This window comes from Aedes albopictus, chromosome 2 (genome assembly GCF_035046485.1).
Source record: "Aedes albopictus strain Foshan chromosome 2, AalbF5, whole genome shotgun sequence".
NCBI classification, from domain to species: Eukaryota; Metazoa; Arthropoda; class Insecta; order Diptera; family Culicidae; genus Aedes; species Aedes albopictus.
Window position 1 is genome coordinate 390,420,776 of NC_085137.1, and position 12,062 is coordinate 390,432,837.

At 45.9% G+C, this 12,062-nt stretch overlaps 1 protein-coding gene across 3 annotated transcripts in view; it reads right to left on the reverse strand.

Annotated features, from left to right (window-relative positions):
* LOC109404556 (cGMP-inhibited 3',5'-cyclic phosphodiesterase 3B) overlaps positions 1–12,062 on the reverse strand; it is a 916,127-nt gene that overhangs the window by 842,846 nt on the left and 61,219 nt on the right. For 2 of the 3 annotated variants that reach the window (XM_062853190.1, XM_062853191.1), the window contains exon 2: positions 6,935–8,163. In XM_062853190.1, coding sequence (XP_062709174.1) covers positions 6,935–7,048 — 114 coding nt within the window. In that variant the 5' untranslated portion in view covers positions 7,049–8,163. The remainder of the gene's footprint in view (positions 1–6,934; positions 8,164–12,062) is intronic. The other variant, XM_062853192.1, reaches the window with a different exon arrangement.

Below are 12,062 nucleotides of genomic sequence, written 5' to 3' on the forward strand. Positions count from 1 at the left end.
GTCAACAGACAAATAAATCCGTAGCTTGGGGATCTTCCTACGTTCAATCAGTGAATCAATATCAGTGAAGGAAAAATCCTGATTGACCTACCGAGAGGGCGATTGAGACTTTCTGGATAGATGAGCACTTCGGTAGCTATGAGTGTAATATGTTAGTCCATCTCAAGTGATTCGAATGCCTTTTTAGCTTCAAGGTCGACTGATGAATTAGGAACTAAAGACAACGCTTACATTCAAAAGGTACACTTAACCCTTTAGTGTGCCACAAACAAGCACAGGTTGCTTCCGCTTTCCTATTACTTTGGGATTTACAGAACTGGCGCGGATTCATGGCTTAGTGCCACTCAAGCCGGAAATACCCATTTATTGGCAAATCCTGTCTCCGCTCAACAGAAGCGATTGGTACTCTGAAGACAATTTCATGTGGAATCTTCACAGAGTTCACTGTACATTTCACCAAAAAAAATCTTTATCAATGAATTCGATTCATGTGCTGCCAGTTATCATCGGTTGCATTTTGCAAACATTGCCAATGTTGTATCTTCTTCACTGGCACGTGTTTTCCCCCCTATTACATCATACTGCTCCCTAGCGCCAAATTCGATCTCGGTCTCCAATCAAGACAATGAAATGTAGGCACAACTCATTGGGAAGGAGGCACTTGTGATACAGCCGCCCGCTGATAAGCGATATTAGCTGTGGCACACTGAACCCCATCCAATTACCCCCGTTTCGCTGCCTCGCCCCAACTTCAGCTTCGGGCATTTCTTCCAGTGATGCAGACCCGCGCCGTGTGCGTTCAAACATTCCCAAATCGTCATCAATGGTGCCAATCGGATTCGGCTTTTATCACCCACTTTGGGAGTCTGCTGCTGCTGCTGCTTGCTGCGGCAGGCAGTCCATATGTTTGGCGCGGTGAATTGTAGATTGTCGATTTCAAGTATTTACCTACTTGCTGATAACAAATGCGGCGCGAGACTATGGCGACGACGATGACAACCAATGTCTGTAGCATCGCGCATACTGTCAGGATGTCATCAGCAAATATCAACATCGCTACTGTTCATAGAAGTAGATACACAGATCGCGACGATGGTCCCGCATTGCTCTTTTTTACGATAACAATCTAAATGACAATAAAAATAATACATAACAATGCTGGTATCGTATCTTCTAAGGCTGGTTGTGATTTTGGATCTTAGAATTGAAACTGTGTGTTGTTGGTTGCAGGGCAAATTGACAAACTACAGCTTGATCAACATCCAGCTACGATTGCCTCGACAAAACATACGCAGATTGCCATCTGCATGACGTGAAATCGTGAAAATTGTAATCGGGGACATCAACGCTCAGATCGGTAGAGAGGACTCTTCCCTACCAATAAATTGAAGGCGATTTTCTCTCTGGTATCTGACAACGGGATGATTAGATACTTTCGCTGCAGCTATGTGGGAGAAGGTTCCCAAATAGAGGGATCTGACTGTTTGCGACAACTGGCGTGTCATCATGTTACTGTGTATTGTTTTCAAAGTTCTGTGTGAAGTTATCCTTAATCGGATACAAGAGAAGACAGACGCGACTCTCCGGCGGCAACAGGCAGGATTCCGTGCCGGAAGATCTTGTGTAGACTACATTGTCACGCTCCGCCCCATGTATGATGAAAGATAGGATGCTAAAGTGGAGGCCATATGCGTACATGCTCCCATTTAACAACCGCCTGCAAACTGTACGCATATCGCCTCCACTTTAGCATCCCAGTCAACAGCATATGCGATCATGTGTTGGCTGGGTATGATACCCCTGGAGCAGGTTGACGCATTCTAAGAGTCCCCCTATTTGGTATGCATTGACTACGAAAAGCTTTCGATCATCTGAACCATGAAAATCTGTGGGCGCCCTGAGACGCAAAGGAGTTCCAGATAAAATCGTCAACTTCATAGAAGCGCAGTACGAGACTGTTACATGCTAAGCCCTGCATAACGGAGCCTGACGCACCCCCCCGCTTGCGAGTCAGCCGCGTAGTCCTCGGCTAAGAATAGGACTACTAACCCCAATTCAAGGTGTCAAGCGACCCGTGCTGAGGAATGAGTGATCGAGGGGGTGAAAAAGATGCTCGATCTTTAACGGAGCCTATGGGGTACCTGGGCACCCCCCACAGTAAGCTGTCCCTTACCGCGTTAACGCAGGGCTCTGGCGTGGTGGACATTCTTTCCCGTGCGACTCGTGGGATTTAAACATGAAATCGAACAAAAATAATCAAAATTCAGGTGGAAGTAGTGGTGGGATCAAACCCTTCGCAAGAAGCGGGTTGATGAGGTCTCCGACTAGGAGAAGTGAGGAGATAGGCGCTGGGAGCTGCGTACGCAGCTCAAGCGTGGGTGCTCCAGTCCACTTCCCGGCAAGCCAGCCGGTGGAGGTTATGGACGGAGTGTGGTTGTTGAGGGCCGTCAACCGAGAATCCAAACGACGGTCCGCAATAGAGGTGGCTGAGCAGCAGCTTGGCAAAATCATCGACTTTGCGTCCACTAAGTCGAACATAAGCAAGGACCTGAAAACGGCCTTGCTTCGACTTAGGGCGTCGATCGACGATGCCAAGCAGGAGCACGCGGCACTCGCGTTGCTGACTGCTGCAGCAGCGGAGCCTGCAAATGAGAAAGTGCCGAAGTTTACCCAAACGGAGGCCTTCTCCTTCGCAGGAAGTCCGAATAAGGCGGAAGCGACTGCTCGCGACAAACGGGGCAAGCAATCGCAGAAGCGGGCGAGGCAACCGTCAGGCAAGGAGCTGTCTGGCGGTGCCCGCAAGGCCAGGCGAATCATTACCCCGAAAGTCGGTAATAATGCCGGAAGGTCGGACCCCAGCCAGGGTTCCCGGAAAGCTGGGAAGGGTGGGCCTGAAAAGGCTGGCCCGTCCCGGAACGATGGGAACAAGGGGTTGCGACCGCTGGTGGGCCCTCAACAGCCACAGAGCAGGGCGATCCAAGGGGAGGACCCCCCTTGAACGAAGGTAGAGCGGAAGAGGAAGAAGAAGGCGAATCCGCAGGTAGTAGCGCAGGACGCCAAGCCAAGGCGTAGGAGGGCAGGGGCCAAGCGCGAGAAAGGCGACGCGATCGTCATCAAGACGGAACAGTCCAAGTACTCGGACGTCTTGAAGATGATGCGAAGCGACGCCAAGCTTGAGGGTCTTGGAGCCGACGTACGCAGTATTAGACGTACTCGTACGGGCGAGATGATCCTGGAGCTGAAGCGCCAGAAGGAGCACAAGGGCGCCGCCTATAAAAGGCTGGCAGAAGAGGTCCTTGGTGAGGGTGTACAGGTGAGGGCTCTGACACATGAGGCGACTCTGAAGGTCAAGAACATTGATGAGATCACCGAAGTGGAAGAGCTCGTCACGGCACTGCGGCAACAGTGCGATGTACAGGTGGCCGCCGCAGCCGTTAAGCTACGGAAAGGGCCAGCAGGGACACAGATAGCTCCGGTTCAGCTACCTGTGGCGGACGTCAAAGAGTCCGTTAAAGTAGGGAGCATAAAGGTGGGCTGGTGGGTATGTCACCTGACATTCCACGAGCCACCAGAGGTTTGCTTCAGGTGTCTGGAACCAGGACACAAGTCGTGGGACTGCAAAGGCCCCGACAGGCGCAAACTGTGCAGGCGATGCGGCGCTGAAGGTCATAAGGCCCAAAGCTGCACGAGTCCGCCCATCTGCATGATCTGTACCGGGAAATCCTCGAACAACAGACATCCGATGGGCGGTCCAAGGTGCCCGGCCTTCAAGAAAGCCGCAGTGAACAACAAATCACAGTGCAGGTAACGCAGCTGAACCTGAACCACTGTGATGCGGCTCAGCAACTGCTTTGTCAGGCGATTTCTTAGTGGGAGACGGATATCACCATCATATCGGACCCATACCGAGTACCCGCCGGCAACGGCAACTGGGTCGCGGATGGGGCCAGAAAAATGGCGGCGATATGGACGACGGATAAATACCCCGTTCAGGAGTTGGTGTCTACTACCTATGAGGGCTTTGTGGTCGCCAAAGTGAACGGGGTCTTCTTCTGTAGCTGTTATGCGCCTCCGCGGTGGCCGATCGAGCAGTTCACGCAAATGCTGGACCGCTTAACGACCGTGCTAACAGGGCGAAGGCCGGTGGTAATAGCGGGTGACTTCAATGCCTGGGCCGTGGAATGGGGAAGCCGTTTCACGAACCAGCGGGGTCAGATCCTGCTAGAAACACTGGCCATCTTAGATGTCGACTTGGCTAATGTCGGAACCAAGAGTATCTTTAGTCGAAACGGAGCGGAGTCAATTATTGACGTGACCTTTTGTAGTCCTGTCCTAACAAGTAGTTCGAACTGGAGTGTAGATGATGGCTACACTCACAGCGACCACCTGGCGGTTCGCTACAGTATCGACTACAACAACAGCAGACAGCGGATAGAAGAAGAGGCGGCTAGGCCAAGGCCAAGCCCTCGCAGGTGGAAGACATCATACTTCGACGAAGGGGTATTTAGGGAGGCGCTCCGCCGTGAGCGAAACTTATTCGGTTTAGACGGCGACGAGCTGGTAGCGGTGCTCTCACGTGCGTGTGATGCGACCATGCCTAGGCGAGTCCACCCTAGTAATGGGAGGCCACCGGCTTACTGGTGGACCGACGCGATTGCGGACCTGCGCCGCGCCTGCCTACGGGCTAGGCGGCGGATGCAGCGAGCACGATCAGAGGAAGAGCTAAACGAACGGCGGGTGGTGTTCGCCGCTGCAAAAGCCGCGCTTAAGACCGAGATAAGAGCAAGAAAAAAGGCATGCTTTGAGGGTCTCTGTCAGAGTGCCAATACGAACCCGTGGGATGACGCCTACAGGATCGTTATGGCCAAGACGAGAGGTGTGATGGCTCCTACAGAGCAATCTCCAGAGATGTTGGAGGGGATCATTGGAGGACTTTTTCCGCGTCATGATCCTAGTCCTTGGCCTCCTTTCGTAGGACAGCCGGGGACTGGGGCTGGCGATGAGGAGAGGGTCACCGATGTGGAACTTGCGGGGATAGCTAAGTCCCTTAGCGTAGGTAAGGCCCCAGGTCCGGACGGAGTTCCGAACCTGGCCTTAAAAGTAGCTATTGCAGAGGCTCCCGAGATGTTCAGGTCTGCTATGCAGAAATGGCTGGACGAGGGAGTTTTCCCAGAAGCTTGGAAGAGGCAGAGCCTGGTACTATTGCCAAAGGCGGGGAAACCACCCGGAGAGCCGTTGGCATATAGACCAATATGCTTGATTGACACGGCGGGGAAGGTGCTCGAAAAGATCATCCTCAATAGAATGTTGAGGTTCACCGAGGGCGAAAATGGTCTTTCGAGCAACCAGTACGGCTTCCGGAAGGGGAGGTCCACCGTAGACGCTATATTGTCGGTTACAAAAACCGCCGAGAAAGCACTCGAGCCTAAGAGGAGGGGAATTCGCTTTTGCGCGGTAGGGACTCTGGATGTAAGGAATGCATTTAATAGCGCCAGCTGGTCTGCTATTGCCGATGCGCTCTTGCGTCTGGGGATACCGGAGTACCTGTACAAGATTCTCGGAAGTTACTTTCAGAATCGTGTACTAGTCTACGACACGGAGGTGGGTCGGAAGTGCTTTCACGTAACCTCAGGAGTCCCGCAAGGTTCCATCCTGGGTCCGGTGTAATGGAATGTCATGTACGACGAAGTGTTGAGGTTAGAGTACCCAGTGGGTGTGGTGATTGTCGGATTTGCCGACGACATTACGCTCGAAGTCTACGGTGGAACGATCGAGGAGGTAAAGTTGACTACCAACCACTCAATCAAGGTTGTGGAGGCGTGGATGCGGTCCAGGAAACTGGAGCTGGATCACCACAAGACAGAGGTGACGGTTGTTAACAACCTGAAGTCGAAGCAGCAGACGGAGATCAGTGTAGGAGAGTGCACTATCCTGTCAAAGCGCTCCGTCAAACACTTGGGCGTGATGATCGACGATAAGCTTACTTTCGGTAGCCACATCGATTATGCCTGTGATTTCATTCGTGTAAAGTGTCAGCTGATGTTCAACCAATATTTGTTACCTTCCGTATTCTTTATTACGGTTCCGGGTCATTTGGCCGAACGCCATTTGGCCGAATGCCGTTTGGCCGAACGCCATTTGGCCGAAAGGGTCATTTGGCCGAATGCCATTTGGCCGAATGCCGTTTGGCCGAAAAATGAATGATGAAATCAAGTGACCATACCACTGTTCCCCGTCCCAGTATACCTCGAAAGAACAGCCTATGATTCAAAGAAGGAAAAATCTTCGATGATATATTGACAGTTTCAACGCCAACTAATCCCTGAATATTAAAACTAGAAAGAATAGCCTATGATAAAAAGAAGGAAATATTTCTGATAATCATATTGGCAGTTAGAATGTCAAAAACTTCCTCTGAATTCTTTTGATCATGATTCGGCCAAACGGCATTCGGCCAAACGACCCTTTCGGCCAGATGGCATTCGGCCAAATGGCGTTCGGCCAAACGGCATTCGGCCAAACGGCATTCGGCCAAATGGCCGGACACCGAAAAGGACGACAAGAAGGTCGGTAAAGTAGTAGATATTTTTTGTCTTCTTCGTGCATGTGTGTAATCTGTCAAAATGACCTGAGAACTGTCAGTCAGTGGTGTAATAAAGAATTGGGCTCTCGGAAAGCAATCTCCCGGGGGGTGGGGGGGGGGGGTGTGAACATGGTGAGATCAGATCTGAGCAGTATGAAATTCTTCGGGTCCGAGGAAAACCCCAAGTAACCATGCTGTTGAAGCTGTACGTATTGCATATATAAAGCGCATATATTGGCATGCATGTGGGTGGCCCCATGAGCCTCCCAGATAAACGAGTAAGTAAAAAAAAAAACTTCTATTTCATCCCTAGTCTTTTGAATTTGAAAAAGAAATCTTCTAATTACTCACATTAGTTTCCGCCAGTTCCTGGTAGTAGGACTCGCCGCTACCACGACGCGATCCAACGCACATGGCTCGCCGCAGCAGGCTTGAGATGATCGAGCAGAGACCGCATCGTTGCATCACTCCATCGACGGAGCCCTGGCGGGAGTTGGTCAAGCTGGTCCCAGTCCCGGTATCGGTTGTCGTCGTGGTCGTCGTTGCGGTGTTCAGGCGACCTTCCGACGAGGCGCCCCGAGATCTCTTAGACGCGGCCACTTTGGAAGCTTTTCTTTTCCTCTTACACCGATCGAAAACCTTTCGCGATTTCTATTCTCTACGCACAGAACCTGGGAATAGGGCCGCCTCAGGACCCCTGCCTAGTGGGATCGGTTCAGCATGAAAACACACCCACACGACATTAATTCGAAACTGTCGACACCTTGCGCGGGAAATTTGACGACCAGCACTTATATTATTTTCGTTACACTTGTAGAACACTCGAAAAACACGCGTCGCACTCGAGCCGAGCAACACTCAATATTTTCGCACCAAATCGACTAGCAGGCTCGGGGTACTGGGAGCTCCACTTTTTTCCTGTATTTTCCCCCGTGGTGACAACAAACAATCCGAGTGGAATTTATTCCTGATGACACATTTTATTCACAACTCGCGGACATCGGCTCTCAGCTTTTGTCTTCCACTGACTGGACGCCAGCACCCACCGACCAGGACCTTCAGCATGGAGCTCTGGTCCCGGACCCTCCCTGTTGGACCCGGCTCGGACACAAAAAGCCCACTCGAACAAACATTTATTTACGCGCCAAATGTGTGGCTATTCTTCAACTACTTCTTTTTTTTTCAACTGCTCTTCGTTATTAATACATTTATTTCATTTTTCCAACCGACAATAAACAACTACGGCGACGACAATGACAGCAACGCGGTGGGATGGTAAAAAGCGAGGAAAACATCGATTAAAAATTTTAATTTATTTTCTCATATTTGGTTGACACTTTGCATTGTTGCACCGCACATCGACGGGGGGCTACTTGAACAACGACACACAAACACACAAGACCGAGCACGCCCATGAACAGTAGGTAGGTACAGAGCGGCGCTGTGGGCGGGCAAGGACTTCGGCTCTGTAAAATTGTTGGAAGGATGAGGGCGGAAGCACCACTGGGGCCTGGAATTGTGTCACATGAAAGTTTCGCGCCCGATCGACGGCTCTTCACAGGCTGCTGCTGGTGTTGCTGCTGAGGGGAGGAAATAAAAATACGAGATTTGTTAGGATTGAGCTGCCAATTAAGGTGGATAAATCGGACCTTTCTCCGATACGGTAATGGTAATCCGGCCGTGCGTTCAGGCAAGGTCTCGTCTCTTTCATTTTGTCGCAGTTTAAAGCGGGAAAAGCCAATCCGAAGGTTTTTTGTTAATAAATTGAGAGCTAGTGCGGTACAGACGCCATAAAAGTTGATGATTGTGTGATGAAATGGAATGATGTGTTAAGGGCTTCAACGGTATTCTTAAATTCGTACTTCCAAGATGTGAATAATTCGTCAACACTCGACATGTCAATTTTTTTTTTGCTTTGGCTGACCAAGCCATGTGGAAATTACATTGTTGAAAACGCTTTGACATCCATGTGCACAACAGAAACATGTGCTCGATGAACACATTGAGATTTGAAATTATGAAAAGAAATCCACGTACTCCCTACAATGCAGATTTTTCTGTATCGCCGTATTTGAGTATACAGTAGAAACAATAGAAATACACTAGAACTCCAATGGCGCTGTAGTCACTTTTCCTATTTAATTAAATTTATAACTTTTATTGTAATTATTGATTGTTTTTAAGTGTCCAGCTTGAAGAGAATATTTTGTTTCGGTAAACAAAATTTATTTGACACTTCTAGTACCGCTACTGACGCTGTAAGGGCGTGGCAAACTAGATGTTAGTCACACGATCAGTCGCGACATTGGACTTCTGTGGCTAGTTATTCTACTGTAGAAACCGAGAGTCCTGGATTTCAATAGACACTATAGACTGTTTCAGAAAATATAAATACACTTTGTTTTTCTAATAAAAAGAAGTGTTTTTAACCAATTGTTTCCATAATACAGTATATTGTGTTCCACATTTTCACATTACACGTAAACTGTCATGATATTTTGAAAAACATTCATGTTCTTCAATTATTTACTTCATGCTCAAAATTTTCATTTGCACAAGAGTGTTTTCAACATTATTTCTTACTAAATTCCAAAAATTATCTAACTCTTTATCACGTTCACTACCCCAATATCTTGTCTAAGAAATGCCGTCATCAAAACCCGGGAAAAAATCATAAGGCCATCTCCATAGCATTTTGATATGATCAACTTTCTTATTTTTTCAAGGATTTTCTATGAAACATTAGGACTTCACTACAGTATCATAGCGTTTTTGAACACATTTCATTACAACCATTAGCGTAGCTAGCTTTTTCTTTTATCTCACTCACTCTCCTAAACAAACACGAGAAAGAGAAGGATGAAAGAGGGGGCACAGGCCCCCTCTTGCATCCCGCTCTTTCTTGTGTTTGTTTAGGAGAGTAAGTAAGAAGAAAGAAAAAGCTAGCTACGCCAATGATTACAACTAAGTTTTTTTAGCAGGTCATCATATCCTTAGGATGGCAAAGCTTGTCATACAATCAAAGTGAATGCAATAAACAGTTGTTAAGGTATTCGTTTGTTTCACGTTTGTTTCAGCAAGTGTTGTTCAAAATTTTGCTACTAAATGTTTTGCCTTAGGAAGGCTCTTAATGATGGCTCTTGACATTTTTTCCGGCTAAAACAACATTGACCAATTGGGAAACATATTTTTCTTATGGATACAGTAATTTCCATAATGTTTTGCACGAAATGGCAACACAGTTGGTAGGGTAAGGGAGGTATTTTGGACCCCTTTAGGAAGTGGATGAACAATTCAGTGAAAAAAGAAGGATTTCACTAAAAAAAAAAATGGATGATTTCAGTAGGCATTACTTAGAGCAACATGTATTCTGTCGGAAAAGGCCAACCAGAACTCCACATTGTTGAAGTAAATACAAGAAATATCAAAACTCCTGAGGAATTTCGGGCTTCTATTTTGGACCACCAAGGAACATATTTTGGCCCACCTCATTAAATTTAATTTGCATGATGAAATGAAGGCACCTCAGCAAAACTTTACACATAGTTAAAACTACGTGAGTATTACAACTTTTTTTCGCTTATTGAGGCAGGGAATGTTTAAAAATTACGTAACGTTAAAAAAATAAGAAATTTTATTGCAATCGCCAGTTTTTACACATTGTAGTATGATGTTTTATAAAAAAAATGTTTCGCAAAACGTGAATTAATTAACCAATAGTTACCATTTACCAATAGTTACGTAACGCTTTAAAGGAAGTGTGAAATTCTAGTGATTTCGTTAAATATAAGGGCATTCCACACATATTGTAATGAGTGGGAAGGCCATCAAAATAAAGTAATTTCAATGGTACGTAATTTGTCAAACATGCATTAGATAACACATTGTCTCAGTCATGAACTAATTTGCGAGAAGGATAACTCGCAAATTTGCGAGAAGGATAACTCGATAAACTGGATGACTGTATACCTGAATTTCTTAACTTGGCAAAAAGTTGTTAGAACAAATCGAACTCATAACAATCTCATTTTAAAATAAACGTATAACAACCCAGATCATGGGAGGTCCCAACTTATTCTATTAAAGATGAAGGATTCGTCATTGATATAATCGTTATCATTGAAAATTAAAAAGCAGTTTTCCCGTTCAAAACTGAAATCTTCGCTTTGAAAATGTTTTCACTGTAGTCAATTCTGCATCCACAATACAGTGAATACATTTTCGCTGCGAAGTTTTCAGTTTTGGACGATAAAACTGCTTTTGAATTTTCAATGATGACGATTATATCAATGACTAATCCTTCAACCTTAATCTGTTTCCAGAGTACATTACATTGGCATGAATGTTTTCTCCCTTTAGAGGAGAAATGGAGAGATGGATCTGACAGATGGTCCAAAATATGTCCACATCTGATTATGTTGAACATATTTTGGCCATACTTCAAACCACCATTTTAGTAAATATTATCGCTCCACCGAGAGAGACGAACCAGCCAAGGGCTGAAAGTCTCTCTAATAAAGACAAATCAATCAATCAATCAATCGCTCCACCGAGCTTAAGAACAGTTTATTTTGAGTTCTTACAAGACCATAACTACATGCACGTGAAATAAATATTTATATGTAAAATTTAATACCTCTTCGAAGCTGACTACAAATTTGTCACCTTCTTTGTTTTTGGTGCTTTTGTGTGCGTTCCATTGGAAGTGGAAACATTTCCTCTATTTTTGATACTGAACAGCATATTTAACTGACATCCAAAATGAAGGTCATCACATAGTTGAATACTTTTCGTGTTTCAATAAAAATTTACCAAGATTTAGTAGAGATTATGTGATAAATATCATAAAACTCCCTAGGTGGGCCAAAATACCTGCCCGGTCCAAAATACCTCCACTACCCTATTATTTGTATCATTAGAGTGTTAACTACATAACCTATTAGAAACTTTCCTGCATATCGCTCTAAAATTAAAATGACAGTCAATCGTTAGTGTATTTATAATTTCTGAAACAGTCTATAATAAAATTGTACTACTTTTTGACGGTTTTTTTTTTAATTTTTACTGGTATTTATTTTTCTAAAACATGTGTGAAAATGCGCACATTTTCATAAAGTTTAAGCAGCAGTTCATAAAGTTTTCATTTATTTTTATTGAAAATAACTTAAATTTTCGAACATTTTATGCTTTTTGGAGAAATTTGTATCACATTTTAGAAATCTGTATTTTTTCTGTACTCCTGTACTCTGTATCTTGACAAAAATCTGTACAATACAGTGACGATTCGTTCGTTGAGAGCTCGTTAAATGGGCTGTCTCGATGGTTGAATGTTCACTGGTTGGGGCAAAACCCAACTGAAAAGCACTGTCAATGTCAAAATAGATGTCAAAACGAGTTTGACGTCTGACCGCCGTCGCATCACAGCTACTGTATACAGAACGTTTGCGCAAGTATGTGAGTGTTTCGTGACGTATTTCTC